At 28.4% G+C, this 22,191-nt stretch overlaps 1 protein-coding gene across 1 annotated transcript; it reads right to left on the bottom strand.

The window, feature by feature from the left end:
• Nucleotides 1-12,697: 12,697 nt before the first annotated feature.
• On the bottom strand, nt 12,698-21,485 carry LOC113555500. The gene is made up of 2 exons (XM_026959846.1): nt 20,991-21,485; nt 12,698-14,806 (listed from the first exon to the last, which is right to left on the bottom strand). The coding sequence occupies exon 2, from the start codon at nt 14,726-14,728 to the stop codon at nt 13,460-13,462; it is 1,269 nt and encodes a 422-aa protein (XP_026815647.1). The 5' UTR covers nt 14,729-14,806; nt 20,991-21,485; the 3' UTR covers nt 12,698-13,459.
• Nucleotides 21,486-22,191: the final 706 nt, after the last annotated feature.

The following is a 22,191-nucleotide window of genomic DNA, read 5'->3' as shown; positions in this document are numbered from 1 at the left end:
CGTAATTCATTTCATCATATTTTCGTCAAGCACGTACACAGAAACTTATACAATGAAAAGTTTACACAATATAACACATTATGTTTTAACATTACTTCCTAACTATTTTGGTATAACAAAGCAAAAATATTTTGTTTATTTTTATTTTAAATCAGAAACCAATTATCAATTCGGTGCTATGAAAAAACATATTTATGTTTTTTGAAACATGGCAATATTTTAGAAAATAGATGGATTTTATAACTTTTTTTTTATTATTTCGAAAATAAATATTGATAATTGTAGAAAACAAACAAGACAATATCTTCTTAAATATGTGAGGCCATTTTTCAAATAATTTAAACTGAATGTATTTTGTAAAACATTGAACCTAGTTAACGATAAATATAATCACTATTTACCACCTACTTGTATGTAGTCTAGGAGAACACCATTTTAATGTTTTGATTTGATTTGTCGCGAAGTATCTATATTGGCGGACACACGTACTAGAATCACGCTTTAGAACTGCTGAACTCCAATGCTCCTTTAATAAGTTATTTTCGCTCCTCATACAAATAGATCAGTGCATTTGTCGATCCCGGGACTGTTTTTAAGATCTTCAAACGAATAATAACGCGAAAAAGAACTTTAAATGTTTAAAGTACACCAATTATAACGCTACAATATAATGAATACCTGGGTAATCTGAAATATTTTTCACAGTCTCAAAAAATTACATTCCTACCCGGTTCGGTTAGATTCATTTGGGTTTGTAGCATAGGAACATTTGGGGGTGGGGATAATTAGCACCCTCATGATTAATTCTATTCATAGTAACACTAAAAAAAAAAATAGGACATTTCAACAAACCAAATTAAGTTGTGTTACTGCAGGTTAGCAGTCGTCGCCAAAGCCAAATTAGAATTTGGTAGAACGCCTTGGAGCAAAATCTCTTTCTAACGTTGTTGTTTTGCGTCTGAGAATAATAAATTTCAAGCATATTGCATGTTGTATATTGTACAGTAATGATAATGATAACGCTGGGCGTAGGCAGACAACGATTGCATCATGGCATGCTATATAGTCATTTCGATGATGCACATATTATATAGCCGTCGATGTAGAAAAGTCTAATGGAGGCGGTGACAACGTCGCGCGATAAAAGTCATGACATTCATATAATACGATTCTTGTGGGAGTTCACTCGGTGCCGGTTTTCCGGGTTTTCCCATACCAAATGTAGTATATGTCATATACCGTGGTTATATATGACGGCAGTGGTAGTACGTGTAGTACATATATATATGACACTCGCAAGTTTTCATCTGATCTTCGGTCCACGCGGACACACGGCATGTTTTTCTCATAAAAAATGTACGAAAAATTAAAAGCCGACCGATCGGAAAAGTCAATACGGCGACGATGGGTTCGGGGAGGACGCGTATATTTATAGTACCTATATATAGTCATCCGCTGGGACTCGTCGTCGTCACTATATGTATACGCGTGTCGTTAGTGAAGCGGTGGTGGCTGCGTCGACGTATATACTATATATATATATTGATAGATAGATAAACACAAGTACGATCGTCAAGTTCCATTAGTTTTGACCGGAAGTTTTTTTATTATTATTTATTTATTTTATTACCGATTCGCACTAACCGATCTTGTTCGACACTAATAACAAACGTTTCCGTTTTCGACTACATACGTATATATAATAAATAATGTGTACAACCAGTCGGCCAAATGTATATAATATATATGTGCATACAACATAGTTGTTGACTTCGCTAGAACGACATTAACGGTATGTGTTATTTACGAAAAAGAATATGGTGGCGATCGATCGGAAACTACTTTTTCTTTCTTTCTTCTTTTTTTTTTTTTTTGATTAGAAAAGAACAACAGAATATTTACAATCTGTAAACATAATAATACAATAAAACACATCAATGACCCCATGGAAATCTATCTTGTCTTCAACTAGACACGAATAAGTAGTTATTAAAAAACCCCGGATTGGTTATTCTCTTTTAACACATCTATATTTCGTTATCAAAGAAAAGTGTCCAACCTTGATTCTCTGTGACAAACAACTTACCATAAAACACATCGTAGTATAATGTCCCAAATTCAACAGTTCCAGACGAATTCTTGGGAACCCACGCACTATGAAACAAGTACTTGAAGAAGAAAACTTGGGAAATATTTTCATGGACATAAGTCTATTAAACTTACTCTAAAACAATTAATGTTCAACGTGATGTACCCTCAATAGAATTAAGAACAATGTGTAAAATATTTCGGCTAATTGCCCCAGGTGTTGAATATATGAATATATATGATATTATAATATACTATTATGTCTATTTTCCATTTTTAAAGATAATTAGCTTGTTTAAGACGGTGGTCGGAAGTCAGATAAGAGGAGTAGTCAATTATTTAAATTTATCAATAAAAGATGTCAGTTAAAGATTGATCAGGTCTGAGTTATAGTTTTGTTACAAATGTTCGAGTGGTTTTCAGCATTTTTATATACTATTTTTAGTTGATTGCGATAGAGAGAAAAGTTGTTTAAATTTAGCAGGAGTGTTAAAATCATTACTGATATCGGTGTAGATGGAGATTTATTTGCACATTCTGCATACGAGAACTATATTATATCGGAGAGGCAGTTCTATTGTTTTTTACTGTGAAATTTTTGATTATCGTGGAATATTGGTGATAAGTAAATTGCGTAATAACTGATAAGCGGGCTGACCGAGTGGGCCACTTCACAAGTCCACAGATAACTGAGTAATAAACTTAAATTTATAAAAATTGTCAAACTGACGATTAGAAGGGCCAAAGCTAACGTAGAAACATGGTATGCTTCGCGTTAGAATTACGGAACTTGACGAAAGAATTATCTAAAATTTTTAGTGAAATAAAAAGAATGGGTACTTAACACGTAACGAGATGAAAAGAAATAAGGTAACAGTGCACAATGTTTCATGATTATCAGACGTGATATAACTGGAAATGACTTAATAAAAATAACAAGGCCTATGGTTATAATATCTGGTGCGCCGACAAAACTGAACGGAATCAGGAATTATTTTCGACAGCAACTGTTTTCGAAAATCTTCGCCTTTAATTAGTAACGCTTTGCAGTGATTTTAGGTTAAAAATTTAAAACCTAAAATATCTTGAACGAAAAAAATGTACGTTTTTGTATTCTAAGCGTGTTGTGCGAGATGATACGACCACATCAGAACCGGCTCATCCGCGGCCGATTTTATATTATTATATTACCTGCCGCGGGTTTCGCCTGCTATGGCGAACGGGAAAACTTTAAATTACAATTTTCCAATTTACGTACTAACAAACGCGTGCACTCCCAAATAACTTTTTCTTATATTCATTTTCTTACCCAGACGAATAATTCATAAACATTTTCACGTCCTGTTCGTTTACGTCTGACATTGAACAGGGCGCATTTAAAAATCATAATTTATTGCAGTTTATACATTTAAATTATTTTTTGGAGGTGCATCATTTAAATGTTTCATTTACCTTTGTTGTGAGATAAGTTTTTGTATTGACGGTTTTTCGACCGAAATTTTGGCACACGTGTCACTAACTCTGTCCAATTTATATATTATACCAAATATAAATTGCATGTAATGTAGTAACTGATACATTTTTATACTATATTATTGTAAGTCAAATTCTTAAAATGGAAGTAAATATTTGATGGAACAAACTTGCAATTGATAATTATTTAAAATTCGTCTATATTAGCTTTTTTTTGTATTTACTTACGCTTTTACTTTATATTATAATAAATTATTTTATTACATAATATTCAGTGTCTATTTTTGTCAACCGTATTTTTTCTTTGTATCCTTCAATATTTTACTGCTCAACCATTGTATACAGGTCAGACGTTGAATATTTGAAAAGCTACCTGTGAAAGCTGTAACGGGCTTTTGATCCCAGTGGACGACCTTTATACAGCATGAAAGTGCCAATGGCGTTCACCTCGGAAAATCAACCTATACTCGTGATTCTATCGGAAACAAAACTACACTTTTTGTGTTCGTCTGTAAAACCTATGGATTTCCCTTTAGAGCTTAAAGTAAATCGAAAAAGTATATTTATTGCAAATGTGAATTTATTTTTATTATTATTTTTTACAAATTTTGTTTATAAAACTATATTGTACAGATCGTTATCGTATTCAATGAATTTGATAAAAAAATAAATGTATTATAATATATTATTGTTGATATAATATGTAAATAACTACTTTGGTAAATATGGTAAATATTACCATTCATACAAATAGTTTAACCCTGACAAAAGTGTTCTAATATACAAAATATACCTTAATGTTAAAAAAAAATGTATAATTATTTGATTTATGCCTAAAAATTTAATTACAAAATTGTATGTGGATCACTTGATTTTTACCAAACTTTATATGTATTATACAAATATATAATTCGAATGATTAAGTGTCTTACAAAACGTCGTTATTTGTATGTAGCTGTGAAGGACAGATTAATTGTACCTACTTCTTACATAAATTAAAGTAGGTAATAATAATTAATCTTATATTATAAAAGCGTATCGACGATAAAAAAAAATATTGCTGTTTTGTTGGTAAATAAGAGACAACTCGAGGATTTAGTAAACCTCTGAACAAACTAGTAAGATTACTAGTAGAAAATAGTCAATCAAATTAGTTTCTTTCTAAATATTTTAAAAAATTTCATGAATTAAATATATAAACATACCTAATAAAATTAATAATAAGCTTTTATATAATCGGATAGTGGGTTTTATATATTAGACATAACAAAATTAATTCTATACTTACTATATATATTGTTTTATGAATTTGTATTGCACACTTTCTGTTTACAAGTATTTCGTCCAAAGGATTATTATTTAGTACTTAATCCGGTTGAGTCTTTGCTTTTGAGTAAATACTACAGAAAAAAATACAGTTTTTACACATTGATAATTTTCAAACATTATTTTAAGTAGATTAGGTAAGATCGTATATTCAATAATAAACTTAAACGATACATCAAGAACAAAAAAATATGCGAAATCACCATTGGCTCAATAAAACATAAACTATATTTACGTAAACGCAAATAGGCAATATTTTTAATTTTAAACTTGAAATTTAATCACTCGCAATCGACATTTAAAATAAATCTGATGTGCAAAGTATTTTTTTATTTTATATTTCAAATATAAAACTCAGTGGGTAGATTTTTACTCAGAAAATTCTTTTCAAACGCAATGAACTGGGTTTACATAATATTACAATAACTCAATTTTAGTTACTTTATCGTATAAATACTATTATATATTATAATAATATAAAGGTTATATCGAGTATAAACATCGTAGGTGTGGATCAAATAAGACTATAGTGAAACCTGTGACTGCAGTAATTTATGCCGTTATGTATGTAACTATTAATATATTCAAAACAGTCTACAATATGTGTTGTTTTAATCATGTTTTGTTCTTAAAAAAATATAGGTGAATGTTTTATTTTATCACAGATATAATATTATAATAATATATCATATAATCCAATGTCCATAAAATATTTTCGTAATTATTGATATTTTATTTATTGTATTTTTGAATGACCGAACCCATTGCCTCTTATTATATGTCCTTTTTATTTCATAGACATCTATTGTTACTTTAATCTTAAATAGTTTCTTTAATATTTTTCAACTTTATTAGGTACACCATTCTTTTATATTTACACAAATGTCTATTTAATTTATATTAATATATACTACTGATTTGTATATCACATAATAGGTACATATTTTGTGTCTAGGCCCCTTTTATCTTCATTTCTGGATTAGCCATCACCTGAACATAATATATTATAATATGACGTTTCGCAGCACCTCCATTAAATGGAACATCATATAGCATTCATATGGCTTTCAATCTATGTAATACCGAAGCGAACACCAATTAAAAACGTCGGAATAAAGTATATGCGTACTACTGAGTCTACTTGTACCATTTTCCATAAATTGTATTAGAAAACTATTTTTGTATACGAAAATCACGTATGGTTTTCGTCCTGGGAAATCTACAGCAACCGACGTCAATGGTTACGCAACGCGAATTTATTGAATGCCAGGAAACTACGACTCGCGGGTAGATGTTATTTATTTACGCTGATCTAAGCATATCTCTGTCCGTGCAGACGATCATAACTTACTTATTTATTAGTTGGAATAAAAAAAATTGTATTCCACTACCGCATGATATCATTGTAACGTAATCAACAATAATTTTTATCTAACCGTTAAATGTGTATATTCAGTTCAGAGAAGACTCGAATATTTTTAATACGTTCTAATATTATAAAAATATAATTTTGTTAAAATATTTTGCCATATTATTATATTGTTCATATATATATATATATGTATATTAAATATTATTGTGTTTTAAAAATTATTTTGTTTTTCACAAACCGTTATTAGGTACCGGCTTCAATTATTATTTGACCACACAAAACATATTATTATTATTGCGGAGTTGTGTACGAATAATTAATAGATTCACTTGCAAATTACACGTTTCGTTTACGATGAAATAATAATTATTCAATCGTGTATTATAATATGTATAGGGTTTTCATTATTTCGAGTATCGCTGTATACGACTAAATAATTGTTTAAACATCATTCGACGTTTCTGATTTGAAAAATAATACGGCGCTCATATAATTTCCGTCGGTTATTATTTTAAAATTATATATAATAATATTATGTATTTTGTAGATAAAATATTCATAGCCGAAACAAATATACAGCAGCTGAGCAATTTGCATGGTAAATTTATTTTTGTTTTATTTATTTATTATTTTTTGTTGATTCGATGAGAAAAATTTGATGGATGCTTATGATTCTATATATTATATTATTAATATTATAACTTAAGCATTTAATTTTTGAACTGTACAATTATTTATCGATTTATAAGACCCCTTTCATTCACCCATTCCACACAACACACAGACACACCTACGCACACACAACTACCATACAGTCACTAACACGACCCAATTTTGGTTTTGGTAACACAAAGCATTGGCAATATTCGTCTATGTATATAGCAACGGAAATTGCCTAACCGTAGAACGGAAGCATTAGTTTTATTATTCCCAAGCGCATCGGGCACGAAATGATATAGAAAGAATGTACACGGTTAACAGTGGAGAGGAGTCACACACAAAAGTGGACCGCCCGTTCTCGGCCCAAAGTCATTTTTACTTGAATTTACGTCACGATGGTGTCAAAAAAAAAAAAAAAAATAAAATAAAATAAGATAACACTACTTTGTCGTCAGTTGTCTTTATTACAAGTTGCCCGCTCCACACTTTCAAAGTAACCAACACTGTTAACTTTTAAATCGATGTTTTGAAAATAATTCTCAAGCGCCCTGGCTATAAACTGTATGGTTTGGATTTTAAGTACTCGCGCATTTACATCAGAATGGCTGTAAATTGTTGTGTTGTTGTTCGAGGGGGGCCGTTAAGTCAGTAGCGGAAACACGATCGGCCAGTGAAATAACAAATTGTTTTATTTTATTTTTTTTATGTTTTTATTATTGTTTTACTTTTTACCACATAATCGTGATTTATCGTTATTGTGTCTCTTCACATGTCTATAATGTAAGTAGGTACATTCATATACACACTATATAATATTATGTATATGACCAGAAACTACGCCACTCTTATATCTAGTGCTTAACTTGGAAAAAAATAGTAGGGGTACTATAATGACACAAAAAAAAATTTACGTTTCTCAGCACATTTTGTGCACCTCATATATTATAATTTATAATCATGCCCCGTTGTTCGTAGGGACCTTTGCACTACCATTAAAATTGTTATCACAAAACAGCAATTAAATGTCATACTCGTAGTATACAAAATAAAACAATAATTTTCCATATTGATATATACGTTTGATATTAAATGTACTCATTTAACCTATTCCATAATTTAAAGAAAAATCTATTTTTTATTTTTTTTGTTCAAAATAAAATCACAAATGAAAATATTTGTGACGGGTGATGGAGTGAGCGAAAATTCGTGTATTATAAATTATAATAGTACACTGGATGAAAAAAACGCCGCAAGCATATTGTTATAAATTTTTTTAATTATGATACATTGATACGGCATAACTTGATTACTAATTTAACGATCATGACTTCAAAAATCACAATATAAAATAAGCAGTAGCCAGTAGGTATAATATATTATGCGAACTGCGATGTGACCCACACAGACAGTGTTTAAAAATTATAACAATATATTATAATTGCATAACATACAAATTGTATAAACGGTCTCTGGGACCAACCGTATACACGTTGAATGAAACCAGAAGCCGCAGACGAGGATAAAAAACCCCTGAAAACAACTTCAGAATGATTACTATTATTGTTACGATGACAAATATTATATAAATTATCATAAATTATATCTGATATAATATGTGATATATGTATGTCATGGAGTAATAGGACTACAGAAATCCGAAGACATATTAATATATTATACTAAGAGACGCTGTCATCACTGCCATTGTATACTTGTTCGTATGTATATGAGAAAGTAAGGCCCATGCCATTTCTAACGAATTAAATAATTGGGTCAGGTTATTTTCAACGAGTTGGTTTCTTGTACGGTCAGAAAAAACGTTGGCGCTAGTTCATAATACAATATAAAATAAACTCATATGTTCACCATCGTAAACTCAACGTCTTTCTAGATTAATTCGTTGACCATCGGTTGTAAAACATAAATTTTCCTCTATCAATTTGAAACAACGTCATAGAATAACTACTGACAGTCGATGGTGGAACAGGAGAGCAAACTCGATAAAACAACTAAAAAATATGTGTAAACCAAAAATTGTTTTTATTATTTTTAATAGGTTATAAGATAATAATTACTTATTTTCTGATCGTGCCATGCATAATGCAATCTCATAGATTATTACACAAAATATGCATAAATAGATTAAAATAATATATTTTAACCACTGTTCCGTGGAATAATATTTTAGAGACATAAAGGTTTTCTCGTAAGTTGCAAATCAGATTGAATACAATTTATTTATAATTACAACAAAATAATATGTATAATAAATATTATGCAGATATTAATGATACCTGAAAAACATAATACAGTGGGCTATGCATAGGGAGTGCATATAGATCATGGAAATTAAACTGTCATATAAAATATATATATAAAGATGAAAATTAAACGAAAACGTCGAATGGCAATAGCAGTGGTAATAGGTATAAAGTTGTAGCTATACATGTATTATAATTCATAATAGGTATGTCATTATTTTTTAAACCACTGAAACCAAATTATTTCCAATTATTAATTTGAAAAAAAGGTTTAAAAACAAAATAAACTGAACGTTCAATGTACTTACATCCATCATGTGTCACGGCGAGCGGCAAAAACTAACCGTAAAATGTATATACTAGTATACACATATGCATAATAACTGAACAAACATTATATTATTACGGTTTAAACGGCCCAAAGTATCGCACGCGGAACACACACGCCCTGTGGCGTGTAAACGGACGAAATAATTTATGCGCCAAGGTTTTAGGATTTAATTCGAATTCGATGAAATTATTATATATTCGGTGGGCGAAATTAATAACAAACAAGCGTCGCTCGTGTATGTAAGCATCGGTCGGGCGTCGCCGGCATGGAATATACAACATATAATATATTATAATATTGTAATATATTATTATTATGAGGTGTATGCACTGGTTATTGATCTATGTACACGCGTATATTAAACGATCGTTTTAAAATCCGACGACAACGTTTATACGTATATATATATATATATATATATATATATTATATACACATGGAATAGAGTTGAAAAATCAAAAACCACGACCAGACGCATATAAAATTAGGTCTACGAGTGGTATCGACAGCGTGTATATAATACACATACACAAACACATTCACGTTTAACCGGTACATATAGTCCATAAATACGAGCGTGAATTGCGAAGGATTATAAAAATTTTAAATTTATATAAACAAACCAACATACGTTGTTGAAAACAGAAAAATACGCGTATTTTAATATTATCAATATTTAAATCATTTTTTGTTCACTGGTGTTATAAGTATTTATACACCTTTATACAAAACAATATAATATTACGATGTGTAGTTTAAACTATACATTTGACTATGACCACTATGTTTTAAATAGGTCAGTTAGTTCTCACAACCAAATAATATAACGCCTCTACAGATATTACCTTTTAGTTTTTTACATAAGAACATCAAAATACACTGCGGTGGATTTTATATAAATAGATACATCCAGATTTTTCTCTAACGTAGTTTGATATCATAGTGTTGTATTATAGGTGGCCGGAGTGACCGTATTTGTAAATAAAAATGAAACTTTTATGAGTATCCTGTATATTATTCACCCGACAATTACCACTTTCCGCTATATCACGGTTCACTCTACAAGGACATCATTATTTTTTAGTAAACTTGATATTTTCAATATACATTATTAAAATAAAGTTGAAATTACGTTTAAATTTGAACTTTAACTTCAAACACTCGTTAAAAATCATGGTCGTTTTAGTCTAAACTTTTCAATTTAATTTCAGTAGATAAAAAACAAACTTATTAAGAACTTTGTGTTACATTTTAAAATTGAAAATTAAACATTTTATGCGATTTTAATAACAAAATTAATTTGCATATTTTTGTGATTTCGACGAATTTCGTCAATATTTTTAGTTCAAACAAATATTGTGATTAAGTATTTTCGATATTTCGCTATGATAAAAAGTATGAGGAACAGTGTATTAAATTGTCTGAAATTTTGACTTATGAACAACAGTTTTATGATACATAGAGTTGGTACCTACATTAAAAAAAATATATGTATATATATAATATAACAGTTCAAAATTTTAAACTTTTGTAAATAGTAAAAAAGAACCAATATATATACTTCTTCGAAAATTCCATAATGTCTAGAAAATACTAATATATTAAATATATTTTTCAGTAATTTTTGTTTTAGTTTTTCTCAATTTTGAAACTGAACTGAAATATTTACTTTGACCTTACTAAAGTAACGGTTAGATCGAATTTGATACTAAATATACCTCAAAATTAAGTTTTTTTGCTGTTCCTAAGGTAAAGTCAGCGCAAAAAAAATCATTATTGCAAACACAATAATACACATTCATCGCTCCGTTAAGTTCACTCAAAATCTATAAAAACCAAAGAAGTAGTTCTACTGTAAGAATGATTTCAAACGTACCTCGTCATTGAGAATATATAACTGTAACGAATGAGTTATATTTAAATTCAATTATAAATAATTGATTAATACATATATTAAAAACTATTATAATAAGCGGGTACAACACTGTCAACACTATATTCATTGCAATTCCACCACAATGGTATTAAACAAAAATGTCCTAAATCAAGAATGTCCTTAGTATAAATGTCCGAAACCAAGAATGCCCATGATAAAATTTTCCAAAATCTAAAAATTGAATGATCGTAGTATAATAAAATGGGAACACCCTGTAACACATTAGTTATCCATGTTAATTCGCGTACATGTGTAATGATAGAGAAAGAATAATAGTAAGTTGATTGGGGACTATTATATATTTCTAAATTATTACTTGCTAAATAATTATATTTTAATGATATTACCTCTCTGCTTCCTGTGTCGACTTGCTTGTTGAAATCGTGGTTCGCGTTCAAGATGTAATATGAGGTGATCGATTTATATTTTGAAATAATTAGACCTTTTTTCTTTGAATCACAATTGTAATTTTATTTAACTTATTTTTAACACTTTTTAATATATATATTTTAATCAATTATAAACTTATTATTATGTCTTATTGTATGAACGATCTGCGTAGTCTCTTACACTCGCTTTTGACCATCCGCACAATAAGATGATAAAGACTCCCCAATCTTAGCGACTACTAGTCCCCTTATATATCTAATTCTTTTACATATAAGAGTGTGTGCGTGTGTATATGTACATATGTGTGAGTTTTATCTTATATTTAAAGCTATCAATTATTATAATTATTATAAATATGTTATTACTATAATTATTATATATTATTGTATTTTATTGAATATTACTTATCATACAATTAAAAATTTAAGATATATGATGGCTAAGTGCACATCATTACATCCACCCTAGCCTTTTTTTTGATGCGTCCTCGCATAAGAATGTAAGCATATCATATAAAACTAAATTAGTAGAAAAAATTTATACAGTGAAGATTACAAATTATATACTGTAATTTTTTTTTTTTTTTTTTTTTTTTTTTTTTTTTTATTACATTTAGAACATTAATATAACTTATATTAATATTATATGAGTTAATATGAAATTATGATAATAATAAAAATTATAATTGTAGTTATTGTAATTATATATATATATATATACAAGATAAAATGGTACTATATTAATATTACAAATGACAATGCATACATGTTTTCAAAATAATAATGAATATACAATATAACTAGGAAATAATTACATTTTTTTATATTGTGACCTGGTAATTATGTTCAATGTTGACTATATTTTTTTTTTTTTTTTTTTTTGAAATTATATTGCATATGACTGTTAAATTGGATTTTGAAATATTTTAATATGTATTCATATAGATAATTTTCTGATATTTGGGTATAAACTTTTTTGCTTTGAGTTTGTGATTGATTTATTGACTTTGTCTCGTGAGTTGGGATTTCGATTTAAAGTCAGTAGTGGTTGATTTTGTTGCTTTTTCTGTTGTTGTTGTTGATTTTGATTTGCGTTGTGCATAATGAAATGAGTAATGCTTGTAAATACTCCTGCTACTAATTTTATGCTTAATCCAAAAGTTTGGTATAAAAGAGAAATGTTAAGTCCTGTGTTAATGCAGGTTAGAATTATTTTCCATATAAAGAATATTCCTAATAATCCGGAAATAAATTCACCAAAAATGGTAAACCACCCCCACATTTTTCTTAGTTTATTGTCAACCATATTACTAATGGTGTTTTCGTCAATTAACGTGTTTAGATTTATCCTGTGATCCATTATTGTGAAACCCATGGTTTGTCTTGCTAAATTTTTTTGCGATGCTTCTATTTCTTGAGGTAGTATTAAATATTGTTGAAAATTTTTCATAGTGTCATAATTATAAATTCCTGCTGTCATTAGATTTTCCATACTTTTGTATGTCCATGTCCATTTCGTGGAAGGCTTAAGAGTCTGTGGTTTTTTTATTTCTCTAATATTTTGCGATGTAGTATACCATTCTCCATCAAGTAAAAATGCAGGTGGTAAAAAGTGATTACAATCTAATTCTGTGCCAAATTTTTGTAGGGTTCTTGTTTTAGGAGCCATGAAGTATGATTTATTATTGTAAATAACTGGTAATTCATCATAACATATTGCATTTTTTTTGATGATATTTCCACTTCTACTGGTTTACATTTTAGTAGATAAATGATTTCCCCAGCCTTTAAGGCCGTATAACCGGGTCCTTCGCCCATATGGTATGCGAATTCGGATAAACTGTATGTGGCTAATGATAGTTTGTGTAACAGCACTTTACGTTCTAATTCGCATTGTTTTTGTATTAGATCTGTGTATAAAGTTGTTATCGATGCTTTGAAACGGTTGTCAATGTATACCAATTTAGTATTTATATAAGCCACTAAATCTATGTTTTGTGGATGTATGTCTTTGTTTTTAAAATAATTAAAAAATAATGAATCTGTAATTATGGTTAATTGAGAATGATCAGTTTGTATAGCTGGTATATTACATATATATGTTGATCTTATGTGTTGTAACGCAAAAACGATTTGGTCCGATTCCACTAGGTATGTTCGAGTGGTTTTGTCATTGTTCGAAGTTATTAATGAAACAGGTCCGTCATATAAAATAATGAACTCATGAGTTTCACAATCATAAGTATTTGCGTTCCACACTACCTCTCCTTTATAAATATCCAAACCGTATTGGTCGGATAATTTTAAGGTTGAACCAGTTGGGAGAGTTAACGTATTTTGTTTGTGGTTTACTATGGCTAATCCTTCGGTAAGAGTGATTTTATAATTAGCTTGAACTATAACCTCTTGCCATGTGCCTTTCTCAGATGAAAATGTAGAGCCTTTGCAGTTACCATGTCTATCTACAAAACCGGCTACTGTAACGGATGATAATATAGTCTCGTTAACTTTTAAACCTGTAATTATTCCTCCGTTTGGTAGATGGTATGTTAGTCTCTGGTGTAATTCAGAGCACCGGGCACTGCCTAATTCAGTTATTTCTGTAAAAAAACCATTTTCTACCATTTGGGCATCTTCTAGAATTGAACACCTACTTATAAAATAGTTTATTATTATTGAGCATGTTTTATAAGGTATTTGGTAGGTATCTGTTTTTTGTAGAAGTTGAATTCGTTGAATTGATTGGGTGTGGATTTCTGATGGTGGTTCACATGGCTCCACAGACAAGCTATTAAATGCTGTTATGTTGAGCTTGGGTCCATTACAGTCATATGCAATAAATCCATGTACCATGTGTAATTGTAAGACGATGAGGAGAGGTGTGAAGTTCATTATGAATATGTTGAAAGTTAACTAGCTATAGTATGCTTGTCTTACAATCTTATAAATGTATAATATAAAATACAATGGCTGCTAAAACAAACATAATATAATGTAAATAGTTTTAAAGTTAAAACTAATATTATTATTATTTATTTTATTATTAACCCCTTTTCTTTTTGTGTAATAATTATTTATTATTTCTGCGTTTTCTTCTTTTTTTTTTATATTATTCAAATCATGTTTTTATTTAATTATAATATGATTATTAAATTGTTCTGTATAATTGTATGATCTTATTATTTATAATTTATTTGTTATATATTTATTTAAAAAGATTAGTTTATTTTTTTTGTTAAATAATATCTGATATTTAATTTATTATTATTTATTCGTGATAATTAATTATTAATGTTTTCTCTTGAGTGATATGGTTTAAGACGCCTAACGTGGATTATATCTTCAGTTACTTTATTATCTAAAATAAGTTCGACTTTATAATTTAGGTCATTGATTTTTTCTAAGATTTTAAAAGGACCTCTATATTTTGGACCTAATTTTGGAGATTTCCCTACTTCTGAAAATGGAAATTTAATAAGAACTAAATTTCCCGGATTAAAGCTTATTATTTGATGTGATTTGTCGTGATATTTTTTTTGGTTTTGTTGAGCTATTGAAACTATACTGGGGATTCTATTACGTATTTCATTTAATTCAATTAATGACTTTTTTATATCGTATGGTAGATTATCTGGAATTAATTTATTGTCAATTGGAAAGTATGGTTCGAAACCATGCATTAAATAAAAAGGACTATATTTTGTACTAGTTTGTGGGGTAGCGTTATAACTTAGTGTTACGTATGGTAAATAGTATGACCATCTAGATTGATTATTATTTTCTATGTAATTTTTCAGTGAAGTAGAAAGCACACCATTAATTTTTTCGACCAGCCCCTGTGATTGGGGGGAGTAACTTGTAGATAAAACTTGTTTTATACCTAAATTGTTACATATATCTTCCACGAGTTTATTTTTGAAATGAGTACCTCTATCGGAAGAAAATATTTTAAAACATCCCCAATGGGATATTATTTGAATCATAAATTTAACTGTCGATTCGGCAGAAGCTGAAGCGACAGCTTTGGTAAATATGAACTTAGTATTATTACATGCGGCCACTAATATGTATTTTTTTTTATTACTAGTGGTTAAAGGACCTAAATAATCAAATGTTACTCTGTCTAATGGTCTATTTGATAATTGTATAGGTTGTAATTGACCTATTGGTTTGCCTTCTGATTTTTTATTTATTTGGCACTTATGGCACGTTTTTATAAAATTAGTGGTGTCTTTAACCAAATTTTCCCAATAATATTTATTTTGTATTTTATGAATTGTTCTTGTTATACCGGTATGACCTCCCGTAGGTGATTCGTGATATGATTTTAATATATTATTAATTAAAGATTTTGGAATTACTAAAATTGGTACGAAATTTTTAGGAGGGGTAAATTGTTTGTAGTATAAGATTGCATTTAATAGTGTAAATCTTCGCGTTTTTCTTTTAATATTTTTAGGAATATTTTTATTATTTGGTTCAATTATTGCTTTAATTATATCAGAGCAGAATTTGTCTTTAGCTTGTTCATTTTTTATATTATCTGAATCTAGATTTATTTCTGTATGTTCATCTTGAACTATATCAATTTTATTAATTGCATTCCTAGATAAAGCATCTGCAATTACATTTTCTTTACCTTTTTTGTAAACTATATCAAAATCAAAATCTAATAATTTGAGCGTTAGTCTGGCTATTCGAGCGGAAGGGATTTTTAAATTTCTATAATATTGAAGGCTTATATTGTCGCAGAAAACAGTAAAATGTCTTCCCCATAAATATTCTCGGAAGTAAATTATTCCAAAACATAAGCCTAAAAGTTCTAGGGTGGTTGAAGAATATGTTTTTTCATTAGCCAATAACTTACGCGATGCATAGCCTATTGGATGTAATATATTATTATCATCGGGTTGTTCAATATAGGCTCCTAATCCTGTTATTGAAGCATCTGTTGTTAGAAAAACATGTTTATCGTCATCAAAGTGTTTTAAAAGTGGTTCAGAGATTAAATAATTTTTTAATCTTTTAAAAGATTCTTCATGTTCTACTTTCCAGTCTATTTTTTTATTATCTCCTTTTATAAGTTCAGTGAGGGGGTGTGCTATTTTTGCAAAATCTTTTACGTGTTTTCTGTAATATGAGCACATTCCTATAAATGACCTAACTTCTTTTTGAGTTGTTGGTTGTTTGAACTCAGTTATTGCTTTTGTATTTTTATCCATCGGTTTAATACCTTCACGAGTTATTATATGGCCAAGTAATTCAATTTTGTTATTAAAAAAGAAACATTTACTTGTTTTAAGAGAAAAATTTAATTTATCCATTATTAATAAAGCATTATTTAAATTGTTTAAGGCTTGTTCAAAGTCTTTGCCATAAGATGCTAAGTCATCAATGTATATTATGAGAGATTTATATAATAATTCTGAAAAGCTTCATTCAGTTTTCTCTGAAAGATACTTGAGCTAATTTTTAGGCCTTGTGGGATTCTAGTAAACGTGAATAGTCCATGACAAGATGTAAATGCAAGTTTATATTGGTCTTCTTCTTTTACAGGTAATTGAAAAAAACCACTATTAAGGTCAAGAGATGAAAAATATTTTGATCCTTCTAGAGATCTTAATAAATCTGTAGTTCTAGGTAAAGGATATTGATCTGTTTCGATTCTATCATTCAATTCTTTATATGAAACTACAAGTCTATAAGATCCTTTTTCTTTTTTTTTTACTAAAAAGGCTGGAGCTGCAAATTTTGATATTATTGGGCGAATAATATTTGCATCGAGTAATTTGTCTAATTGTATTTTTAATTCTTCTCGTTGTTGTGGAGATACTCTGTGTGGCGCATTAAATTTAGGGTCCGTATAATTTGGTTTCAATTTTATTTCGCAAGGATCTACGTTAGCACATTTTATGTGTGAAGTGTCTGTTGTAAAGAGATGAATGAATTTTTTTAATAACTCAACTACTTTTTTATGTTGATATTTATCGAGATGTTGAGATATATTTATTATAGTTCCTTCACTATCCATAAGTATTTCTTTGTCATCGGAATTATTCGAAATTGTGTTTGATATTTTTGTATTAGTAATTACTGGTTCAATGTTATCATTATTATTAAGAGGTTTTTTTATATCTATAGACTCGTTTGGAATTGTATTATCAATATGTTTTTTTTTTATGCTATTTATTAAATGTTCTAAAGGCGGTATATCATTAATGATAATGTAATTAGATGGTATTTTATTTGACATTTTATCTGCTCTTGTTCCCGGAATCCAATGCGTGTTTTTATCAACACTATATAAAACGATTATGGACCTATTATTATAATTCTTATTTTGATAGATAATTGCCGTTTTATTAGTGTCATTGTAAATATAAGTATCGTGATTATAATAATCAGAGATTGCGGCTAGTTCGTCATCAGACATCCAATAATTAGGCAGCTGTGTAACATTCAATAATTGTAAGATATCTGCTATGGAAGTAATTTTATTTAATTTGTTGTCGTTTAAAGCATTGCATACAGCATAAATGCCACAGTTTCCATCTCCCGCGACATTTTCTCCTGGTTTATAATTTACAAATACTGATTTTATTTTATTATTATCTTTTGTATTATTAATGTCTATATTATAATCATAATCTATTTTTTTTAATTCACTTATGTTACTCATATTTTTATCATTACTTTTAGTATTTTTAAGGTTATTGATGGGTGATTTAATTTTATTATTGGAATTATCGTTAATATTATTTAATTGTTTTAATGTTTTATAAAAATAGTAATTCTTATGTATTAAATTTATGACATTTTGATGTTCTTGAGTTTTCCAATTATTCGTTATGTGTGTTTTATCTTTATGACAAATGAGAAGATTGATATTTGTGTTAAGAAATTCTGTAAAAATTGTTTGTTTGATAATTGTCCAATTACATTTGTCTATACCTGAGGCAATTGTAGGTATAGCAATTTTGAAATCGTGTAATTTTTGCATTGATTTTTTTAAGTTTTGTATAGTAAGCTTTATGTTATTATACTTAGGTTTATGAAAATATTTTTGCTTTGTTACTAGGTGATAAATTATTTTATTTCCGATTTTTATTGGAATTGCGTCGCCTATTTGTGGGTTTAGCTTTTCAAGTTGAGGCGTTGTGTTTCCAAATTTTGTTTTTATGCGAGAAGCTATTCCTTTAGACATTTTTAAATCTGCAGATATGCAATGGGCAATCGAGTAGTCAGAATCTACAAGAAATATATCAGCAATTTCCTCTTTAATATTATTAATATTTGTATTAGATAGATTAGTGTAAGTTTGTATTGTAATTGAATCATTTAATAATAAAGTATTATTATGAAAATTTATAATAGCCTTATTTTTGTGTAGAAAATTATTTCCTATTATTATATGGCATGTTAAATTTTTGACAATAAATACCGATGTTTCAAAATCCTGAGAATCGATTTTTAGTTTAATCACTGTAGATCCATATACAGTTAAATGGTTGTTATTTGGGCCTGATAGAATTATGTTTTCTTTAATTATTTTATTTTCAGGGGGAACAAGCGTGTGTCTAATACAACAAATATTGGCTCCTGTATCAATAGTTATTGGTACATCAATATTATTAAGTTTAGCACGAATAAATAAAGGTTCAGAAATATGATTAATTTTGTAAGTAGTTGCTGGTTTTTTAACTGACAATGAAGGGTAACAGCGAGTGTCAGAAAAACTGTTTGACCTATTTATTAGTTTTTTTGAATTGAAAATTTTCTACAAGTTATTGCTGAATGTCCTATCATATCACATAATTGACAATTAATCGGGTTTTTTTTTAATCGACAATTTTCTGTGAAATGATTATTTCTATTACAAATTGTACATTGTATTTTGTTGTTATTTTTTGATGTATTTTTGTTTTTAAAATAGCAAAATTCTGTGATATGATTGTTTTTAGAGCATATTTCACATTTTTTTGTATTTATTTTATTGTTTGAAAAAGATTGGCGATTATTTTTAAAATTATTGTACATATTAGAATTGTTATTTTGAACTTGAGGGTTTATAATATTTTCTATGTCGGTTTTAAATTTATTGTTGTTTTCATTAAGCAGATTTATTTTTTCATTTATTTCGTTTGAGATTTGATTTAGTTTATGAGTGATTATATCAGTTTTTATTTCGGAAGGAGATTGATTTATTTCGCCCGTTACCATAAATTCTACCATTTCATATTTTCTTATATTGTCTTTTAATAATTTTAGTGTTGAATTATCTAATATTCCAATGTATCTAGTAATATTTGGTTTAAGACCGTTCATTATATGTCTAGTTATTTCTTGTTGAGCCATTTCAGAATCTATACGTCTACAAAGTGATTCGATTTCATTAATGAATGTCATAGGTAGTTCATCATCTAATTGCTTTCTTTTTTCGAGTAATAATCGAAGCATATCTTTATGAGCAATGTGTTCGAATTCATTTCGAAGTTGTTTTTCTAAATCAGCCCATTTATTGAAATTTTGATTTTCGATGTTTTCATAAAAAGTTAGTGCTGGGCCCTCTAAAAATGCAGGTATGAATTGTAATTTTTCTTGTTCGGACCAGCCATTAATGGAAGCTGCTCTTTGATATTTTTTTAAAAATGCATCTATACTATCAGATGAAGAATCGGAAAATATGTCAGGTTTGAAATAAAGTTTTTTACTCTCCATTTTGTTCGTTTTGGTTTGATAATTTTCATTTATTGTCACAAAATCGTCCGGGCAAGATTCACCGTTTAAATATTTTAATAATCTATTCTTAAGTTCTGCAACTGTTCCTACACTATTTAAATTTCTTTTATTTAATTCTAAAATTAATTGAGGTTTATTAACTTTGTTTATTTCATTTGGCAGTGAAATAAAAATTGGTTCTTCTATTTCATTTTCCTGATTATTATTATTTTGTGACATTTGTTTAAAAAAATATGTTCGTTTTATTTGTAATTTAATATTTGTATTATTATTTCGGGGATTTTTAAACGCGGTAAGAGCCACTAGTTGGGCGCCACTTTGTAATGATAGAGAAAGAATAATAGTAAGTTGATTGGGGACTATTATATATTTCTAAATTATTACTTGCTAAATAATTATATTTTAATGATATTACCTCTCTGCTTCCTGTGTCGACTTGCTTGTTGAAATCGTGGTTCGCGTTCAAGATGTAATATGAGGTGATCGATTTATATTTTGAAATAATTAGACCTTTTTTCTTTGAATCACAATTGTAATTTTATTTAACTTATTTTTAACACTTTTTAATATATATATTTTAATCAATTATAAACTTATTATTATGTCTTATTGTATGAACGATCTGCGTAGTCTCTTACACTCGCTTTTGACCATCCGCACAATAAGATGATAAAGACTCCCCAATCTTAGCGACTACTAGTCCCCTTATATATCTAATTCTTTTACATATAAGAGTGTGTGCGTGTGTATATGTACATATGTGTGAGTTTTATCTTATATTTAAAGCTATCAATTATTATAATTATTATAAATATGTTATTACTATAATTATTATATATTATTGTATTTTATTGAATATTACTTATCATACAATTAAAAATTTAAGATATATGATGGCTAAGTGCACATCATTACACATGTCTGAGGCATTTTTATTACAGCTATTTTATGTTTGTTACAAAACAAAAGTCAAAAGACGTATGAGAATGTTTTCAATATAATTTTAGAAAATCGCGTTAATATAAATAATAATATAGATAAATAGGGACAGAATCACAAATTTCTAAATTAGTAAATCGTTCACATCTTAGTATATGGTTACTTACAGAAAAGATGCGATTAAAATTGAAAATTGATGAAGTTAAAATTTGGCAAACTGTTATTAGACAACCTCCAGCAAAAAAAATTTAATTAATATGCAAGAAAAATTAAAAAAAAATTGTGAAGAGTATAATAATAACGAAAGAAGTATTGAAAACTCCTTAAAATGTATATCATGTATGTGCTAATTATCTGGTATTTTTTGAATATTTTTACCTATATTCCACTACAGCATAGAGCAAAATTGAATCACAGTTAGCAATCTATTATGGTAGATGTTGCAAATAAATGCGTTAAACACTTCCTCATTATTAATATTTAATGCTATTCAATATACCCGTCATGATGTCGGCCCATCGCAGTATTTGTGCATATACCTACTTGGATATTCGTCTATTATAATACTATCAGACGTGTATAATACCGTTGTTAGAGAGAAGATTGAAAGACGAGATATCGGATGTATAGTAGTACTGTATACCATGGTATACAGGATCATCAAACTCAGCACGTGA

The sequence above is a fragment of the Rhopalosiphum maidis genome, chromosome 3, assembly GCF_003676215.2.
Source record: "Rhopalosiphum maidis isolate BTI-1 chromosome 3, ASM367621v3, whole genome shotgun sequence".
NCBI classification, from domain to species: Eukaryota; Metazoa; Arthropoda; class Insecta; order Hemiptera; family Aphididae; genus Rhopalosiphum; species Rhopalosiphum maidis.
This window is presented reverse-complemented; position numbering and strand designations above follow the sequence as displayed.

What these genes read in the sequence shown, in the direction of transcription:
- LOC113555500 (XM_026959846.1), bottom strand. Translation starts at nt 14,728, where the DNA reads ATGAACTTCACACCTCTCCTCATCGTCTTACAATTACACATGGTACAT.